At 28.9% G+C, this 22,011-nt stretch overlaps 1 protein-coding gene across 5 annotated transcripts in view; it reads right to left on the bottom strand.

The window, feature by feature from the left end:
* Positions 1–2,466: 2,466 nt before the first annotated feature.
* Positions 2,467–22,011, bottom strand: part of LOC117169167 — a 32,169-nt gene continuing 12,624 nt past the window's right edge. For 2 of the 5 annotated variants that reach the window (XM_033355392.1, XM_033355391.1), the window contains exons 2-6: positions 15,903–16,317; positions 5,281–5,398; positions 3,861–3,923; positions 3,583–3,774; positions 2,467–3,449 (exon numbers count right to left, since the gene is read on the bottom strand). In XM_033355392.1, coding sequence (XP_033211283.1) covers positions 3,241–3,449; positions 3,583–3,774; positions 3,861–3,923; positions 5,281–5,398; positions 15,903–15,932 — 612 coding nt within the window. In that variant the 5' untranslated portion in view covers positions 15,933–16,317 and the 3' untranslated portion in view covers positions 2,467–3,240. Of the gene's footprint in view, positions 3,450–3,582; positions 3,775–3,860; positions 3,924–5,280; positions 5,399–13,178; positions 13,438–15,902; positions 16,318–22,011 lie in introns of those variants that run through there. The other 3 variants (XM_033355393.1, XM_033355390.1, XM_033355389.1) reach the window with 2 other exon arrangements.

The raw sequence follows: 22,011 nt of genomic DNA, 5'->3' as shown, positions 1-22,011 counted from the left end.
AGATAAATGAGCCAAATTGTATCGGTGGCTTATCTCGAAAAAAAAATAAAGCTGCGTAACCGAGGTTAAAAAAACTAAGTAACTATGGCAGAAGGTTTTCTTTTTGTCATATTTTTTCGAAGATGGCAAGCTCGCGTTTATGAAAACCTTACTTGTGGTAAAAAATTTAATCAAAAATGTAATTTGCAATTGTTTTTTATTTTAACCTCTTCAGATATCCAACTGTGACAATAATATTTCAATTTTGATATTAGTGGAAGGGTGACAGCAAGTTCAAAGCTGATATTATTAAATACACCTCATCTAGTGCGACGGCGTCCATCCGAGTGCAACTACGCCGAAATCTGCTTCACTAACTAATAGCGAGTGTCCAAGCGGATATAGTTCAAGTCGAAAAGTTCGTAGAACTTTAAATTTAAACATTAACAAAATGTGAAGTGTAATATGACAATTCCAAGGTAGGTATTTGAGTGGTTAGGAAATTTAAACTTTCCATTTCAGCTTATTTAAATCATTAATTAAATTAAAATTAAAGTTCCCAACACGGCCTCTTGATATTTTATCCATATTTAATATTTTTCAAAATGGACTGAAAAAGGGTAAAAGTTTAGTAAATCCCTTAAAATTAGCTTAAACATGTGAACATTTTTTGAAATTCTTTAAATTACATAGATACCATAGACAATCTTCTGAAATCTCCTTAAAGCTGAGGAAATCAGCTGGGGAAATCTCCTGTGGAAATCCCTTAAAATTCTTTAAAATTCCCTACAACGTTTTTAAATCTTTGAAATTCCATAAAAATCCCTTATAATCTTCGAAATTCGTTAAAAATTGTTTAAATCTTTAAATTCCTTAGGACTATTTACGAATCTCTTGAAATCTCTTGATCTTTTAAAAGAAATGAAAATTTCTCGAGATCCAGCATAATATTTAAAAATGCTTTGGAATTCCGCTAAATCTTTTGAAACTGTATAAAAACCACTAAAAACTTAAATGACTAAAATATTCGAAATCTCATTGAAATCCCCTAACATCCTCTTAAAATTTGATTAATCTCCTTGGAGTTTCTTAAAATATTGTAAAATCCCTTAAAATCCTTGGTAATCCACCAGAATCTTTCGTAGTTCCTTAAGATCCATCAAAATTCTTTCCTTTAAAAATCATTTAAAATCTGTGAAACCTCTTGTAATTCTCTAGAATCTTTTGAAAACTCTTTAATTTCATTAAAATCCAACAAAATCCGTCAAAATCCTTCGGTATCTCTTAAAATTTGTTTGAAATCCTATTTAAATCCTGTAAAATCTTTGAAAATTCGTAAAAGTGTTTCGCTATCTCTTAGGATCTTGTAAAATACCATTACTTCTTTTGAGATTTTTTGAAATGTTTTTGAAATCCCTTGAAATCTCCTAAAAGCCCTTAAAATCCATGAAAATCGATCGAAATCATTCAATATCTCTCAACATCCCGTGAAATCTCTTAAAATTTGATTAAAGTCCTTGATGTTTCTTAAAATCTGGAGAAATCTCTTTAAAAAAATGTATATTCTTTCTGAAACTAGACTGGGTAATTGTTAAACTTTTGAATTTTTCAAAAATCATTTGAAATTTCTTGTACTTCTCTAGAATCTTTCAAATCTCTGAAAAATTATTTTAAATCCTTTTAAAATCCCCTAAGATCCTTTAAAATTCGTGAAAATGTTTCGGTATCTCTTCGACTCGTGTAAAATCCTATAACTTCTTTTGAGATATTTCTCAATGTTTTGAAATACCTGGGCATCTCTTAAAAGTCATAGAAATCTCTTTGAATCCATTGGAATTCTTCATAATCCCCGGAAATCGTTCTTCGTTCATTAAAATTCATTAAAATCGATCGAAATCCTTCAATAACTCTCGAGATCCCGTAAATTCTCTTGAAATTTTATTTAACTCCTTGAAGTTCCTTAAAATCTGGAGAACTACCTTTAAAAAAAACGTAGATTCTCTTTGAAACTGAAATAGGTAATTTTTAAACTTTCGAATTTTTTGTAAATCATTTAAAGTCTGTGAAACCTCTCATAACCCTCGGGATCTTTTGGCCCTCTTAAAACCCATTAAAATTCCCCAAAATCCTTTTGAAATCTTATGAAATTAATTCAGTTGTTCAAAATCCGATCAAAATTCTCTGACATCTTTCAAAATTCGTAAAAATACTTTGGTATCTCTTCAAATCCCTAAAAATCCAATTACCTTAAAACATTTCGAAATCTCTTAAAATTCCTAGAAATCCCTTTAAATCCTAAAAATCCATTTAAATTTAAAGAAAAATTTGAAAATTCTTCCAACTGTTCCAAACTTTTAGAACCTACATACAGTATAAACTGGTATAAAATATTAAAACCTATCTGGCTTTTTCAAATAAAAGTCAAATCACATCAGAAAAAAATCATTAAATTCAGTGTACTTTTATAAATTGCTTTATTATTTTCTATGGTACAAATTTTCTGTACAACAAAATTTCACTTAATTTGAAAAAAGTAAAAAAAAAACAGATATATACAGCCTGGTGGATTTTGCATCAACCTCGGTGAAGTCTATGAACAGAATTATATATTACCATGTGTATTTCAAGAAATCTGTATTATCGACTGTATCTCTTACAAAGGCGATGAGCAGAATTCTTATTACCAGAATATATCTGCAGCATCGACAGTAGGTCAGAAAATAATTTTTGTTAGATAAAAATTCTAAACTTTTTGAATAGAAATCGGTTTTAAGGGCTGAATTCTCTTTGAACTTAAGACTTTCGACTGTACACTTCGAGAAATGCAAGAGCCGACAGTACATTACGTTTATGTACGTTTTCTTTACGTCTCGCAGATATTTGAAATGTAAAAATAGTTCTTAGGTTTAAAAATTTCAAGCTTCTGTCAAAAAACGGTTCCAGTTCATTTCTTTGAAAATAATTTTTATCGAAATTCCTACTCAAATAAAGTACATAAACGTACTTCATAGTCTTCTGATACATTTTCCAAAATTTTATTCCAAAATTTTATTCCAATATTTTATTTACAAAAAATAGTTCATAAGTTCAAAAAAATGCAGTGAACTGAAAAAGTTAGGTCGGTAATATATGGACCTGAGTGTGTCACATGCCTTAAAAAAATATTTTTCTGTTTCTGGTTCACCTGATGAAAATTCACACATTACAGGAGATTATGAAAGTTCTCATTTTTTGTTTATTCTTTCATTAACCTTATCCTTTTTAATTCATAAACTTTCTATAAAAGGGAGAATCCGGCCTCAAACTGCTGAGAATATTTCTAGGCAAACCGTTTTGTCTTCTTTCATCTTGATTTCTGAGCAAAGATCGTACATGTGGATAATCCGTGAAAAAAAGTTCACCGCGTCCATAAATATATCTCACTGCATATTTTGCTTCTTCCCCAGTAAGAAGAAAAGAATCAGCATATTCTTAAAATAAAATTATTCATAAACAGATTTCAAATCACAAATTATATAAATCTAATATTCTTTATCTAATGTTTATGTTAAAAAATTTTGTAAATAAATTTCAGAAATTTTTTTAAATGTCAATAATTCTTACGAGTTCCATCCGAAAAATCTGGAGTCCTGTGACCAGATTCTTCGGAACTGTATCCAAGATCATTTAAACTGATAGGTGGAACAAAAACTCCTCGTGGAATTAAAAATTCAGCATTTTCAGGTCGTACGTTTCGAGGACGCTCTTCTACGTCCAAATAATTTTGTCGGGCATCATTGATTTGAATTCTATCTCCTGAAAATATGAAAATATTATTAATGTATGTTTTTATTAATTTCTTTACAATAATGAAAAGCAGATTTTATCAAAATAACACATACCGAAATTTCTCGGTCGTCTTATTCCTATTGATAGGTATGATTTTTGAGCTATTGTGGTTCCTCCTGAAAGAAAATTTTCATTTGTAAGTTTCACCTAGTAAAAATAGTCCTACAGTAAACATAATAATTAACTAATTTGATCAAAACAGGAATGCCGTTTCAATACAAAAAGTCCCGGTCATTTACCGATTTTTTCCCAGATCGCAACCATTTTTCACGATCAATGAAATTAAATCTTTCGAACTTTAAAGCTAAAACTTTATCATTTGAGCTAATTAAAACTGAGCTGTAAATTATTTTAAGAAATTTTAAGTTTGGAACATAAAAAATTGAAAAATTAAATTTTATTATAAACTGAACACTTCATACATTAAAAGTTAAATTATTTTTATTTTAACTGGTTTAAAAATCCTTAAAAAGCTTCAAAGTTTCATTTTAAAATTTCGAAAAACTTAGATGTTGTTTCACATTTCTTTCAAATTTTAACTTATTTCTGAAATTTTTTCATTAGAATTTTTCCAACAATTTTTTTTTTTAATCTTACCTTGAGCTATTTTCATAGAAATTTCGGTATCAATGGCCGGATTTTATTAAAACTTCTAAATATCTCTTTAATCGACTCGAATTTTTTCTAGGAATAATAAGTGTTCAATATTGATTTATTCATAAAAATTAGACAACTTTACTCACAATCTAACATTTTTTAAATAAAGCAATTAAAATTGTGACGTTTAAAGTTAAGTTCTTTTTTTATCTTTGAAGATTTGATTTATAATTATTTATCAATTATTTTAAATGAACAGCCAGATATTTCTAAATATTAAGATATTGTGTTTAAACAACTTTATAATCGAACAATTTTAATTTTTAACGTTAAATTCCGGAAATTCTTGAATTTTGAACTGATTTCAAATCTTCTTGTGAAATTTAGTGTTATTTAATTGTTAAACCTTAATATACACTTCAATTTAAAAAATTATTTTAATTTATATTCACAGTTGATAAACTGAAAATGTTTTTATCCAAAATTGTCGATTCAAAAAATGCTCCTTACTCTCAATTTTGAAGTCTTTATAACCGCATTTAAAAATTCTTTAAAGGAAAAATCTACGCTCAAAAATTAAAATCTAAAATGGAAAATTCGTTAAGTGAAAGGTTTTCGAATTACACATTCTAAACTGCATGGTATCATGATTGAAAAAGATAGAAATTCAACTATTATTTTTTTAATGTTAACATTAGACTTGGCCAGTTTTTTCTACAAATTTGTAAAATTCCAGGTCAAAAAATAAATTCACTGCCATTTTACGGATTTTCCCGGTCTAATAAATTTCCCCGTATTTCTCGTTTTTTCTGGCTTCCCGGTCCATCGACCACACTGGTAATATCTAAATTTAAAAAGAAAATTGTGTTACATTACCACTTGTTGTATATCCATGTTCATATGAGTGAGGTTCAGATATAAACTTTAGATAAACCCTGGCAATTGGGGCGGCTTCAATTGCTGCTACTGACAAAAGCACTCCTAGCACCCATAACTGAGAGAAACAAATATTTTTTAATAAACCAGAATAATAATTTTCTAACTAGAAAAATGTCTTCAAAATTAAAATTTACTTTCATTGTTCTCTATGAAAAATGTAGAGTTGAATGTTTTGCCAAAAAAGAATTCTCTACACAGTGATGGAAAGTAACTAGTTATTGCGACCAGTTCCTTTTTTGGTAAAGATATAAAGTTCTTTTTGCAACAAGTACGAATTGTAGTAGTAACAAAAAATACAAAAATCTTGCTTTTTTAAAATAATTTTTAAATATGGTTCACAAGTCTTTTTTTGTCATTTTATAAAATGTATTGTTTTTGTAACTTTATTTTTTTATTTTTACTATCCAAAATGCCACGCCTAGTTTCGAAAGATTCTTTGGTACGACAAGAATCATATTGAACTATATATTGAATTGAATTATAAAAATTATTATTTTAATCATCTAAAAATCAACAGTATTCAAAAGAATTCGACGAAATTTATAAGAATTGTAGATTAATTTTGACGAATGTGGGATAAATAGAAAAGTGAATTGAATGAAATTCGAGAGCATTTAGAGGAATTTAAGGGAAATGAGAAGAATTCGATCAAATTCATACAAATTTAAGTGAATTGAACAAAAATTCAAAATATTCTTCTGAATTCAGCAAAATTAGAGTGGATTCAGGAGACTTCAAGGGAATTTAATTAAATTTATTAACATTACTAAGAAATCAAGGTAAGTTTAAAAAATTTCAAGGTGAACATAGAAAAAAAAACGTAAATCCATCTAGTTAAATATAATTAAGTGAATTTAAGAAAAATTCAAAAGAATTAAACGAAAAAAAATCTAGAGAACTCTAATTAGCTAAAAAGAATTCAAAATATTCAACTGATTTCAGTGAAACTGAAATAGACTTAAACGAGTTCAAGGGAATTTAAGAGATTTTGATGAAATTTATAAGAAATTGAAAGGATGTAATTCAACATAATTTTTAAAAAATGTGCATCGAATTAAGTAAAATAGGAGTATGCAGAATTTAGGGCGAATTCCACCAAATTTAAGTGAATTAAACAAAATATTTAACCAGAAAACAAAGAATAAAATAAAATTCGAGTAAATTAAAAAAAATTGTAAGGAATTGTAAGGAAAAATGAATGAATTGAGTAGCAGTGAGTAAATATAGATTAATTCAAGTAGATTTAAACAAATTCAAGAGAATTCCAATTTATTGTAAATAAATTTAAGAAAATCGAAAATGTTTTATTGATTTTAGTTCCGTAGGAATAAATTTAGAAGAATTTAAGTTAATTCGGCGAAACTGATACTATATAAGGATCAATTAAAAAGAATTCAAGTGAATACAATAAAAGTTTTTAAATCTAAAAAATTCCATTGAATTCAGAAAAATTTGAATGAATTTAATTAGTGATCAAGCTTAATTTGAAATTCTTCTAGGCAAATTAAAAAAATTAAAGTTATCAAAAAGAATCATTGAATTCATTAGATTTTAAGGAATTTCACAGACTTCAGCGTGAATAAAAAATAATTTGAATTAATTTTTTTAAACACGTGGCCATAGGTGTGATTTTCCGCGGTTCTAATCGATTTTCTAACAAAAAAAAACCCAACTTTTAAGTCTGTATTTTTTTTAACTTGTACTTTTATAATGAAGATATCTTGTGAGTTTGATGCTTGCTAAATAAATTTTGCGGTCGTTTGTCCTTTTCCGATATTTTTCATAGTTTACGAAAAAAAAATTCAAAAACTACATTTGCAAGGTAAACAAAATTCTCTCGGCCACAAAAAAGATTTAGCCCGCATGATGCTCCCAAGATACCTCTCTCTTATTAGTAGAAACTTTAAAAAAATATTCAGGAAACTAAAGGAGGTGGGTTTTTTCCCAAAATTATACTTTTTTTGTGTTTTCAAAATTTAAAGAAAATAATATTAAAGATTTTCTTAAAAACACAAACCTCCTTTATTTTTCTTAATATTTTTAAAAGTTTCTACTGATAAAAGAAAGGCATCTTAGCAGCATCATGGGGGCTAAACTAATCTTGAGGCCGGGAGAATCGTTCCCCCATAAAAATGTATTTTTTAAATTTTTTTCGTGAAATTTGAAAATTATCACAATAACTTTTTAAAAACAATTCTGATTGCAAATCGGTAAAATACGTATGGCCTAATTTCCTCTAAAAAAACAACCTATTTCGCTCTTGAGAGATTCTGTAATTTCAATTGTAGTGTCATGCCTGATTTGAAATGGATTCGTTCTAAAGTAATTTCAAGGAAAGAAATAAATTATATTTATTATGATCATGAATAAAAAATCTAACAGTTAATTACATAAAGTTCTAGGCAAAAAAGTTCGTTGCGACCTTCAAATCTGTTTTTAAATATCTATAAAAAATATTATTTTTTCATAAAAAAGAGTTAAATTTTACTCAGGTGTTTCAAAAAATCGAAAATTTGATTTTTTTTAGCACTGTACTGCCTCTAAATTTTCATCAGAATTACAACAATTAATCAATTTTATAGCATCATAATTTACTTTTAAGGCTTCTATCTGCAAAAGGCTTAAAGACATTTTGCAAAGTCACTCTAATTTATGAGTTCTTGCATGCCTACAAGCGATTAATTTGTTGACAAGATCCAATTAAATCGAAAAAACGATAAATCTATACAAAGTTTGAGATTGATTTACTGAACCTTGTAATTTATAAAATATAACATACAAAAAAGAAGTCATTTTTATATTTCGAAAGTTAGAAAGGTCCAACAATTACACATTGTATGGACACATAAAAGATGTGGGTCAAGGTGTACAATGTATAGAATGTATACATGAGACGAAAATCTCAAAACTCTATCGCAAAAATGTATCTCGCTCCATTAAGATCCGGTAGTCACGGAGTCTCTTTTTTAATGATATTAAAACATGATTTTAGTAGAGAAATCTGATGACATCAGCGAAGGTTAGAGATTTGGAAGGAGAATGCAATCGAGTTCGTGAATTATTCCCTGAAAATAACTTGCACGGTCACGAGTTCTATTTATTGAAATGACACGCTCTTGGTGTCATCGAATAATTTTCACCCCAGCAAGCTTACACGTTACGTGATTATCGCTTCATTTCATCGACATTTATCCAGTGCATTCTAATAGGAAACCTAATTTGAAATCAAGATTTTGTACAATTTATTATTTTTATAATTAAAGAGATTTCGAGAATATTAATTCTCATACTTATGTATAAAACTTAATTAAATTCATAAAAGCGATGAAACTTGCTAGTTCGATAAATTAAGTAATCAAATAATCAAATAATTTAGTTTGCTATTCATCTGAATGAATTTAATATAAGCTTTTCGCTGATGCGAGATTTTGAAATTATTAATGATTTCTAAGATTATGAGAAATCGATTTTCCTGATCAGTGAGGCGTATCGAGATTATTATAATATTGATTACACATTGTTTTTTACGTACAGATTATAGCGCAATCTCTTTGCAATCAGCAATAAATAAATATTTTCCATAATGTAAATTTGCATGGTACTATTTTCAATTTTTTGTAATCTTTTGGTACTTCACAAACTGAATTTGAAATTTACCATCCAAGCAATTTTCAATTGCGAACAATAAACTCTTATGTATCGCATTCACTGTAATTTTGTCTTGACTTACAATGAAATTGAGAAAATATTTCTTACAGAGGAAAAGTGATCTGACTAATTTCATCTCATTTTTCTGCTGAGATCCCTTTTCCACAATGGATATTCTATATGCCTCTAATTTTTTGTTTATTTAAGGCTCACGATTTGCAAACTATTAGACCAAAATTAATATAATATCCAAAGATTATGAGACGTTTATAGAAAAATTTCTGTTTGTTTTTATGATATGAACACTATACTTTAAGCCATTTTCGACATGAGATACAGGCCATGATTTAACTGATGTTTTATTTGCTGAAGGGTGCTTTGATTCATTCTATTTTTAATTTTTTTTCAATTTTATTGTAAGTTATATTTTAACCTCTAATGTGAGCGGCCGTTAAAAAAATTATTTAGATTCCTTTTTGACAATTAGGATACTTTTTAATCAATTTTAAGATTAATTAGAGATTAGTAACATATTTCTTTATTGTAAAATTCAGTAGAGAACTTGTAATAGGTACTTTTTGCCTATTAAGTTTCATTTTGACCAAAGTACTACTTAGACTCATTTTACTTAAACGGCACTAATTTTTCAAATTGAAATTGTATCGACTTTTTACTGAATCCCGATTTTCTAGAGAAAAGCTCAGTTTTAAATTTTATACTTTTATTAATTTCGAACTATTATACATTTTTACAGTTTCAATGTCAAATTGTTCACATTATCACTTTTCTTAATTAAAAAATTGGTTAATATTAAACCTTTAAGATTCTTAATTTTTCATTTCGGAATGCTTCGCAGTTTACATTTTTCAAGGAAAACGCATGTAAAGATTCAAAATTGAAAAATTGTAGCTCTTCACAACCTATTTTAAATTTGTGCATTTTTAGGTATTTAGTTGTATAATTCCTAATATTGAATGTTTTAAATATTGATTCTTTGACATCTTCAGGGCGCTATTTAAACATATTTTACGTTTAAGCTTACAATTTTAAAATTGCAATTCGTTAATAAAATTATCAAAGTAAAATTCGAAAATTTAACTTATGGCAATCTTTTAATTCAAACACACTTTTAACCTAATAAAATTTGTAATTCTACTTTTTCTAAGCTTAAGTTATAAATGGTACAAATTTAGGCATTTTCACATCTTTTAAACTGAAATTGTTTTATTTTGACTTTTCAACTTAGAAACTACACTAGCATTAAAAAAGTTAAAATTATTTTTTTTATTTTGGATACATAAATCTGATTATTTAATATTTTACGCGATCTGTTTTCAAACACTATAATTTAAAAATTGTCTTACTTAAGATGTTTAAATATTTAAAATTATAAATCAAAATTTAGTTATTTTGCAGATTAAAATCTTATTGATGCAAAGGTTGAAATATAATTTTGTCCAAATTCACAAATGGAATTAATGCTACTTTAAAGGTGGTTCAATAACAAACAATATTAATTTAAACGTTTCCAATTGTTAATTGGACTTTTTTAAAATTTTGAATTGTCAAATGGTATAATTTCTTAAATATGTATTACTTGAAATGTTTGAATTATAAAAGGCATGGGGAACAATCAATTTTGAAAGTAATTTGTACTCGTACAACTTATAAAAATCAAATTTTAAAACATTTACTTTAAAACCCTAACTTCAACCCATGCATTTCACAAACCTAAACGCATCATTTGAAATTATTCAATCGTTAACGCTTTCAATAAAAAAAAATAAAAACACCTTTTGGCGCAATTGTTCGCCAACATCATTTCTATGTCGGCGGAATTTTAATAAATTTCAAAGAATGCATAGTGAATTCCAAAAAATTATGGGTTATTCCGACAAACTTAAAAATTCATCTTTAGCAAAATACCACGAAATAAAAAATTAAAATTAGGCAAAATATGATTGAACGTAAAAAATATCACCCTGCAAAATAATAACCGATGATTTTAATTGAATTATTTTTCACAATAATTCATGCATTTCATTTCCAAACGAATAATTACTATAACAGGGTAGCTATCCATATCTTTAAAAAAAAGCCACGTTATTTCGTGATATTGCGGCTAACTTTTAAGCGTTTGTAATCACAGTTATTTAATACTATTTATTTTATTATATGAAATTTAGAAATGATTAAACATTTGAGAACTTAAGGTAAAATACATCATAAAAATGATTGTAAAGGTGATTTTAGACTTCACATCCCAAAATGCCCTAAAAAAGCAGGAGAAATGAGTTGATTTTTTTGTAAAAATAGTGGAATAAAATGAGAATAAATTATTTTGAATAACATTTATGTAGATAACATATCTCTAAGATTTTAAGTGGAAATATATTGCCTTTCAAACTTGAAAAGATGAATTTTCAACAAAGACGTTAACTTTTTAACGAGAAAGATGAGTTTTAAAACCAAATAATTGAACTAAAAGGGGGTAAGAGAATAATTGCTTGGCATGCTTAGCATAAGCCAGCACAACTTTTGGATGTTTGAAATTCACATGTTGAAAATTTTTTGATTTTAAAGATTATTTTCATGAAAAAAAAACTAGTATTTCATTAAAAAGTATTGACCTGAGTAAAAAGTGGGTTGGACAACAATTGTTTTGCACGCCTAGAACAACCCAGCACAACTTTCAGAAATTTTAAATTTGCATTTTAAAAATTTTTGAATTTCAAAAATTATTCTGATGAAAAAGAAACTAGTATTTCATTAAAAATTATATACCTAAGTAAAACGTGTGTAAGACAATAATTTTTTTGCACGCCTAGCATAACTCAGCACAACTTTCGGATTTTTTAAATTTGCATTTTTAAAATTTTTGGATTTCAAAAATTATTCCGATGAAAACGAAACAAGTATTTTATTTAAAATATATAGACCTGAGTAAAAAATATGTAGGGCTATAACTGTTTTGCACGCGGAGCACAATCCAACAAAATTGTCAGATCTTTAAAATTTTCATTTTAAAAATTCTTCTTTGTAATGTCCCAAAAAATGGTTTTTTGTTCATTTCAGTTCCAATTTTTAATTTAGAAAAAATTTTACGGCACAATTGAGCACAAATCTACCACAATTCAAAATATTTTTTTTCTGAAAAAACAAAATGGCGTTGCTGGCCCGGAAATTTGTCTTGGAATTTTAGCTGCAATTTTCATTTTTTTTTTAAATTTGCGACATGGTGGACCACAAGCCTAACACACTTGTCAGATCTTTGAAATTTGAATTCTAAAAATTCTTCTTTGTAATGTCCCAAAAAATGGTTTTTTGTTTATTTCGGTTCCAATTTTCACTTTAGAAAAAAGTGTTACGGCACAATTGAGCACAAACCTAGCACAATTCACAATATTATTTTTTTCCGAAAAAACAAAATGGCGTTGCTGGCCCGGAAATTTTTTTTTTGAATTTTAGCTCCAATTTTCATTTTTTTTTTTAAATGTGCAGCACGATGGACCAAAAGCCTAGCACAATTCAGCACAGTTCTTATTTTTTCGAAAAAATAAAATGACGCTTCTGGCCCAGAAAAAGTTTTTTTTTAATTCTGATTAAAATTTTGACTTAAAAAAAAAGATTGCGGCACAATTGGGCACGAACCTAGCACAATTCAGCACAACTTTTGTTGTTTTTTTTTTAACAAAATGGCGTTGCCAACTTCTTGGACATCTTGCTAGCCCTTCAGGATAAAACATTATTCTTAGTGTTGAACCCAAATATTTTCTAGCGTGTTTCCAAAAATATACAAGGTGCTTAAAATTATAAAAATTGAATATTGGTAAGGAATAACCTTATTTTGTTGTTTCCCAGATGTTAAATTAAGAAGTTTTACGTCCCGAAGTTCTTTACATATAAAAAATGAAAAATTGACATTAAAAACAAATAAGTATTGGTAAGGAAAAACCTTATTTGATCGACTTCTTCTAGAGTATTCTAGTCTTGTCTCGTCTTCTAAAATAGGTCGTCTAAAATAATGTCTAGATTAGCATTGAATCATACATAAACGTTTCATTTCTACTTAGTGTCCCGATATTTTTGAAAATTGCTTTTTTTTATTTTGAAAAATTGTTCAAAATTCCAGGCTAATTCCTGATTTTCCCGGTCAGTTGGCAAACATGGTATAAAATGTGGTTTACCTCAAAAATAGAGAAACTAAGAAAGCTCTGATTAGTTTGAGCTCTTGGGGATAATGAAAATGAATAGCACATGCGTGCATAATACACGAGCGGGTAGTGGACTCCTGAGGGGAAAATAGGATCAAATGTCTGGATCGAATTGGATGTTCTGAACTAAACTCGAAAGGTTGTGTGTATACTGTGCACGCGATACTGGCCAGGTTGCACCAACACGCCGTATAAATTTATTGAAGTTAGAAGTGAGGCAACAGTCACGGGTTTAAACTGACTATAAACCGCACAAGAATCATGAGACTGCAGCTCGCATCGTAAAACTTGATCATATATGAGGACGTGTGCATGAAACTGATGTTAGACTTGTAACTACACATCTATGCAAAAACCCACTTTCATCTACTATCGTATTAGTATCATCTATCTATAATGTGCGTTTCCTTAAAAGATTTCATAAACCCACACCACCCCATCATTTAAAACCATATTCATTCATACTCAGTCATTAAAAAAAAAAGATCTTCAGATCAATTTAGTTGATACGAAAATTGGTATCAACATAAAGAAACAAAACAGAGTTACATATTTAGATAATTATCTTTCATATCAAATTTTGATGCCTTTAGATTTATCGAGTAAACGAACAATCATGCATAAGTCATTTTTCGAGAAAAATTAGTTATGCATGGTTTTAGAATTTTCAGAACTCGAGGAATATGAATATTGACCATTAGTTCACAAAAAAATAACCCCATTGACATTACATTGACATTTACTTCTGTATGTGGTGTTTTTGAAATACAGCATTTGTTTAATTATATTGAAGAATGATTCCGTTGTTCATCATTTAAACCATTATAAATTATTCTTTCAGAAATGAAAACAACTTACACCCAGGAGATAAATAATTTTAATGCAAAAAAATGTGTATTTCAAAATTTATCTTGAGACTTTTAGTGACAACAGTCAACCGGAATTTTATAAGGGGTCATCTATAAAGAAATGAATTTCCAACCAAGAATATTAATTTTCCCCCAAAAAGACTGATTGTTATAACAAAATACATGAGTTTTCAACTCAGAAAAATAAATTCTGAACCAAAAATTCCAATTTGAGTTGAAAAAATTAATTATCCACACAAAGAAAATCTCACAAAAATAGTTGAATTTCTAACTAAAAGGTGACTCATAAAAAAGGAATTATCAAACAAAAGTATCTCATTTGTTACTTTCATCAAAAAACATTCTAATTTTTAATCAAGAGCAGTTGAACTAAACTCAATAATATGAATTTTCAACAAACTAGTTGAATCCTTGATCAAACCCGATTATTTTTTAAACCAAATGAAGGAATTTTCAACCGAGAAGGACTTATCTGTACAGACAGAAAAAATTCACCCAAAATTTTGAATTTTCAAGACAAAGATACGAATGTTCTATGGATCTGTTATGTTTTCAACCTGAAAAGATGAATCCTTAACAAAAAAATTAAATTTTCAACCCAAAAAGGACGAGTTGTTTAAAAATAATTTAATTTGGAAAAATGAACGTTTAAAAAAATCTTTTAAGTTTCCACCAATTAAATAAATTTATAACTAAAATTATGAATGTCAAACCAAAAATTAGTTTTTAGCCAAAAATAGAATAGCTAAATTTTCATATAAAAAATAAACTTTCAACAGAAAAAAAAGAATTTTTCATAAAATAGTTAAATTATCAAGCAAAGAAACGAATTTTTAAATAAAATTATGGATCTTTGACCAAAAGAATTAACTTTAAACAAAAAATGTAAATGCTTCACAAAAGGATGAATTTTCAACAGAGGACTAATTTTAAATTTTCAACAAAATACATGAATCTTCAAATAAAAAAAAAATAAAAATATTTTAAACAAAAATTAAATAAATTATGGTGTTTAAACGGTTCGAAAAATTATAGGAGTTAGAAAAGTGGATGGACTAGTACCAAAAATTCGGGGCGACTAGCCCAGATTATGGAAAATATTTATCAACTCATCCAGAATTTCAGGACAACGAGACACTTTGTTAATAAGCATATTCGTCAGTTAAAAAAGAATTTGTAACAAAAAACTCAAAAAGAAAAGTAGCTTTGAACAAAATGATTATTTTTCTATAAGAAGTCAAATTTTTAACTTCTTCAACACAAAAATTTAATTTTCAACCAAATAAATGTAATTTAAACCAAAAATACTATTATCCTACGAAAAAGTCAAATTTTCAACAAAATACATGAATCTTCAACTAAAAAAGATAAATTCACAAAGAAAAAAGACGTTAATATATTTTTAAGTTGAAAACATTAATTTGTGACAAAAAAATTGGTTATTCAACAATATATTTTAATTTTCAATCAAAAATATTAATAAGTCATTATTAAATATACACCAAACTCTCGCTTTCAGTCCAGTTTCGGGGATTGCCTTCAAACCCTTGGACTGATTTCGGGGGGATCGAAACGCAAACAGTGAGGGCCGCCTGACTCGCTTCCAATTGGAATGTATATCTATATATATATAATGTCGCAACTGCTCTCGCCCTGCTCACCTGAGAAACTGAGGGAGCTGGCAGTTCTAGGAAAGCTGAGAATGGGGTGACTAAAAGCGAGAGTTTGATGTATTTCAAAAGACGAACTTTCAATAAAATACATTGATTTTGAACTAAACATGAAATAGTTGAATATTAAGTTTAACACTCCGTTACACGCACTGTACCTGACAGATACATAGTTGAGCGTTCTTCATCACTAGTTAGGCTTGTGGAGCGGGATATCGCCTCCCTCTCTCTTATTCCTCATAGGTACCAAGATCTAATATTGAGCCCTGAGTTTTTTTTGTGCGTTCATACATTCATGTTCTTTGAGGTTCCTATTTTACAGGACTGATTGACGATGCACTTATTTTTACTAGTCATAGTTGTAATTAGTATACTTAGTTTTACTATTTTTAGTATAGATTTTGACTGAGACACCAGTGCCATTACAAGCACGAAGAACTGAAACTTGTGTCTGTGTTACAAGAATTCAATATTTTGCGAAAGTTGTATAGATTTATTCACTTCGATTGGCGAGTAAACTTATATTGGTTTTTATATTTATGTCCTTCTTTATTTGGCTGTTGACTTTATCACCTGGAATATGCGAAAAATTCAGTTTTATTATTTATTTTGTAAATGAAACGATTGTGTATCTCACAGATACGACGCGTGTACCGGTGTTCCACCAGGGGGCGTGTGTAAAAGAGTGTTAAAAATTTAATTTTTAATAACAAAATAGTTAAATTTTTTACTAAAAAGTGTTGTTCAACTATTGTAATGAATCACCATAAAAAACAATTTGTTAACAAAGGAATTTCAATTTTGAACCAAATACAATTCAATTCAATTCAAAAGACGAATTTTCTACAACATGGTAGAACCCTCAACCTCATTGGATTATTTTCGGCCAAAACGATAAAATTTCAACAAGACAGTTTAATTTTCCACCAAGAGAAAATTTTTTGTCAATAATGAAAACAAATTTAATCCAATATGTTGAATTTGCACAACAAAAAGCGATCTTTACACAAAACAGTAGAGTTTTCCACACAGCAAAAAATAAATTTTTAACGAAATTTTTTTAACAAATTCCGTGACCTATAACAACCAGGACAACAAATGCAAGTTAAAAACTGCAATCTAATGGTACTGTTTCATAAACTGTGTGTCAAATCCACGAGATCTTTAATTAGAGTGAAGTAATTTAAAAATGCATGATATTTTCCTTTTAAATAAGATTCTTGGAACGTCTCGTTTGAATATTTCAAAATTTTAATGGAGGGACTGAAATAGGAGTTATTTCATGATTAAATCACCCCTTTGGAAGCAAGCGAATGATGAAATAATTGCAGGTAGATATGTGTGGAGAATAATATAAGTGACAATGCAGAATGTATCTTCTGCGTGGTCTTTTCATGCACGAGAGTGAACTCCCACACAAATAGTCTTTTTATTTTCTCTTTCGCTCACACATTCAAACAATTGTTCGCTCACATATTCTCATTTATTTACTTGGTCACACATACACACAATAATGCTCTATTTCTATCTCCGAATCTGGATCTTCATCAAGTGTATCAAATCCGCAAGTAAACTGGAAATGCACTTACTGAGCACCTACTTAGTTACACATAAGAATATATGAGTCTGCAACAGTTTAACGAAACGTAATGCAATTTCATCATTTGCACGATATAGAGAATAAATAGTTTAGTATAACCATACAAACATATGAAGTAAATAAAGTATTCCGCTTTCATGAAACTCGAGAGTAGCGAGTATTGAAATATTATCAGATTTGATGACCAAAAATAAAGAAGTATTAAACATTATAAATACTTTAATTTCAAAAAAATTCGGTTAAAAATTAAAAATAAGACTTCCAAACTAGTTTCTTTCCAGCTCATTAGAGACAATTACATAACGAAAAAATTATGTTTCTGTATTTTTTATGCTACTAGGAACTAGCATGTATCAAAAAATTTTTAGATGTCATCAGCAATTATTTATAGGAAAACTGCTTGTATAAATAATTAAAAATTATGCTAATTGAAATTTTAAAAATACCTGAAAATGAAAATCTATAGATATTTATCAAAAAGTTAATTCTGTCTATTGTAATTGTCAATTTCATTGATGAGAAAATGATTCTTCTTTCAAAAATTCTTTTTATTAGTAAAAAACAGAAATTCATTCATCCAATTAATAATCCTGTCCCACACTCTGCAGTATCTTCAGAGATTTTTAAAAAACTTAATAGCTTTTTTCTTCTCTCTATTTGTAAATAACATCTCCATGAATCCTCTCTTTCTTTATTTTCTCTCATGATAAAGGATTTTAAGATCATCCCAATTAAGATTTAAGAAACTTAAATGAGATTAAAATCAAATTTCAAATCCTGTTTAACATTCAATAATAAAATTAATGTATAGAATTCCCGAAAATAAAAACAAAAATCCAACGATCAAATTTGAACAACCACCATAAAATGCCTCTATTGTAATTTTAAAATAGATCCTTAAACAAAAATTAACAAAACTAAAAAAAAAAGTAAGTTTCGGTACTCATACAGTACCCTCATTAAGGTAAGAAAAATTTGAGCAAGTAGGAATAGCAACAAGACAATGATGCTCTCCATTTTTAAAACGTAGGCACAGCAAAGAAACAACAATGCTCTCCTTGTTCCTTTAGAAAAGGGAGAGCGTTGTTGTTTCGTTGTTGTTCCCACCTGCTCAATTTTTTCTCACCTTGATAAAGTTTCTGTATGATTACCGAAACGTTTGCGAATATTATTTACAAATGTTTTTAAATGTTATTTTATAATAATAAAAATGAAAAAGGCGAAAGAAATAAAAAAAAGAGAAGGCAGAAAATTTGGATGATTGCCATGCTCATTTTTTCCTCTTTTTTATTTTTGAACAATTTTTATATTATTACACCATTAAGCCATTTCCCTTTCGGGGTAGGCGTGACTCACTCGGTAGGGGAAAGGAGTAGTGTGTGGAAGGGATAGAGATTTTTCAGATTGATCCAGAATTCTCGTGCTATTTAAGTAAATAACACATTCGTTCCGCAACACTGCTCCGACCCAGGGTGCTGATCAATCTCTCTAGCAATCACCCCAAGCGAAGAACCTCACGAAGTCGTTATGTAAGGTTCCCTACTTGGGTCCTTTAGTGGCCAAGGTCTTTTGTTTCAGGCGTCATTCACTCTACTGACACTCTTTTTATTAACTATTTGCCGATATACTTTCCTGTCCTGACATACTTCTCTAGCTTCTTTGATGTCCATGCATTTTTTCATGCAGGCTCTCGTGTTTCTGTGACTTCTTATGTCTCTTCTAACTAGGGTCTCATTCACACATTCTAACCATTCTTTCCGCGGTCTACCTCTGGACACGCTACCATTTACTTTACCTGGATACAATAGTTTCGTTAGTCGTTCATTTGGCATTCTTTCAACATGTCCGAACCATCTTAACCGATTTCTTTCCCATGTGTCTACTAGCATCTCTTCTGCACCACATTTTTTTAGAATTATCCCGTTATTTACTTTGTCCATCAGGGTTTTCCCGCATATTATGCGCATGAATCTCATGTCAATTGCGTTAATTTTACTCTTATCTTTTTTTGATAAGTCCATGCCTCGCTACCGTATAGTACAGTCGGTACAAATATAGAATTATGTATTGCCATTTTAGCTTTATTTGATATATTTTTACTTCAGATAAGGGGACCTGCTCTACCAATAACCTTCTTACCTTCGTTTATGCGTCTATCTAATTCCTCATCTATCTTCCCGTCCCTAGTAAATAAGCTACCAAGGTATACGAGCGTATCAACTTGTTCAATTCTCTCATCATTGAATAAAATATTGCATAGTGTTTTCTAACTCTTTCCTTCGAACATCATAATTTTTGTTTTATTTCCGTTAATTTTGAGGCCCATGCTCTTCATGCTTGCATCTATTTTATTCAACATTTTTGTAAGTCTTCGATAGACTCTGCCATAACAACCTTATCATCTGCGAACGCTAACCCACATACCCTTACTGTTTAGAGATCCACACCCTCTTCGTCGAAGAGAGCCATTCTTAAACAATTGTCCATGAATAATATAAATAACCATGAAGACATAACGCATCCTTGTCTAACTCCTTGAATAATATCGAAACAGTCACTCAGTTTCCCATACATTCTTACACTCGCTTTGCTACCTGTATATATTGTTTTTATAGCTTATAGGATCCATTCATTTACTCCATACTCTTTCAGGACTTCCAAAATCTTTGCTTCTGTTATTTTCATTACCCTACGAATAAGTATTTTTGAATATATTTTTCTTACGGTGCTTAATAAGCTAATCCCTCTGTAATTATTGCACTCGCTTTTATCTCCCTTTCTCTTGTATATTGGTACGATAATCGCTTTTTTCTAATCGTCTGGGACGTCTCCCATCTCGAAACATAAATTTATCAATTCGCACAGTCTATGTGGTATGCACGCGCCACCGCGTTTAAACATTTCAGCGTTAATACCGTCTACCCCGACAGCCTTACCGTTTTTCAAGTTCTTAATTATATCCCTAACCTCAGTGATACAAACTTTTTCAATTGAGTTTTTCATCGCATCGTGTTCAACATCGAAGTTATGGTTTCCTATAGCTTCATCTCCGAATTGTCTTCTAAAATAGTCTCTGAAAGCCTCTAGTATTCCGTCTGCATCATATACCACTTCCCGCCTACTATTTCTCATGTTGGCAAATTCTGTACTTTTGTTGCCTTTAATTTTTTTACAAAGTAGTTTCCTGCTTCCTTCAAAGTCGTTTTGTATTTTCATCTCTTCCTCTGCTCTAATTGTATCTTTACTTTCTTCAACTAATCGTTTGAGTATCCTGTTTTCGCGTCTATAATCATTTCTACGTCTATTTCTTTCCTCATTGCTAAGACCTATGATGTTCATAGTTCTCTTGTACGCTTCTCTCTTTGCTTTTTGGGCAGCCTGAATTTCATCATTCTACCACGCATCACCAGACATTCTTCCTACTAGGAAATTTTTTTTAAAGAAGATCTTTTTTCAAATTACTATAAAGACATTTTATGGTGGTTGCCCAAATTTGATCATTGGATTCTTAGTTTTATTTTAAGGAATTCTATACATTAATCATCCCAATTGAAATAATAACTATGTGGAATTTTATGCTTTGAGAGGACTGAGAGACATTATAGGACTTATGTGAAAATTATTTTCATCTCTTCAAAGTCTAAGTGCCTTACGTAATGTCCTATATAAACTGCATCACAGTCCATTCAATTAAATTAGTAAATGACACATATCTTGTCACAATTTCACAATCATTTAACTCTTAAACGGGACTCTATATACTAGTGTGTAAACCTAATTTTTTCCATATTGATTTCAAAATCTTCGAAATTTTTCCAAAATGAAGTAAAACAATCGTCTTAAATGTATTACATATAATCTTTCCTATTGCTTTTATTCTGGATATTATTTTTTATATGAATTATTCTATTATGCACATTTTTTTTAATAAAATAAAACATAGTGGTTAAGAAAATGAGTTTTTTTTAGCATAATTCAATATTTTTCATGAAAAACTGAATATGGCAATTTTAGAGCTATAAATATCAAATTTTCTGAAACACCTATTTTTTTAATAGAATGATTAGCGAGAAAAATAAAGTGTTCTCTGAAAATATCAGTTTTCTGTTATAATCTGTAATAACATAAATTATAATTTTGGGTGTATACTATTAAATGAATATGAAAGAACATTAAAATTATTTTTATGTGCATAAAGGGCCCAATTATCAACATACTTTACATTAAGATCAAGATTTTAGATATATTTTTTCAAAAACTTTATTTTCTAAGTCTTTCATAACTATTTCAACTAATATACAAATTATTATAAAATTTAAAATATACCATTTTAGTTCATTCGTCAGCACAAAAAATTAAAATTAAAAATGAGGACCAAACAAAAATCAAAATCGTAAGGACCATAAATTTTGATCTAAATTCAGCTAATTTTTATCAGGTATTTTCGTGATATTAGCTTTCATATCTTTACTTTGTTGCAAAAACCATCTCCCAACCTCTAAATGTTAATAACTCTCTATGGAATAATCTATAAGAAATATTTAGAAACCTTACTGAAAAAGTAACGAGTTACGAGGGTAGTTCAATAAGTCCTTAGAATGACCAACAGATGGCGCGCGAATCGCTCCAAATCATCTGTTTTCAGTCAGCACCACTCCCGACTAGAT

This window comes from Belonocnema kinseyi, chromosome 3 (assembly GCF_010883055.1).
Source record: "Belonocnema kinseyi isolate 2016_QV_RU_SX_M_011 chromosome 3, B_treatae_v1, whole genome shotgun sequence".
Lineage (NCBI taxonomy): Eukaryota > Metazoa > Arthropoda > Insecta > Hymenoptera > Cynipidae > Belonocnema > Belonocnema kinseyi.
This window is presented reverse-complemented; position numbering and strand designations above follow the sequence as displayed.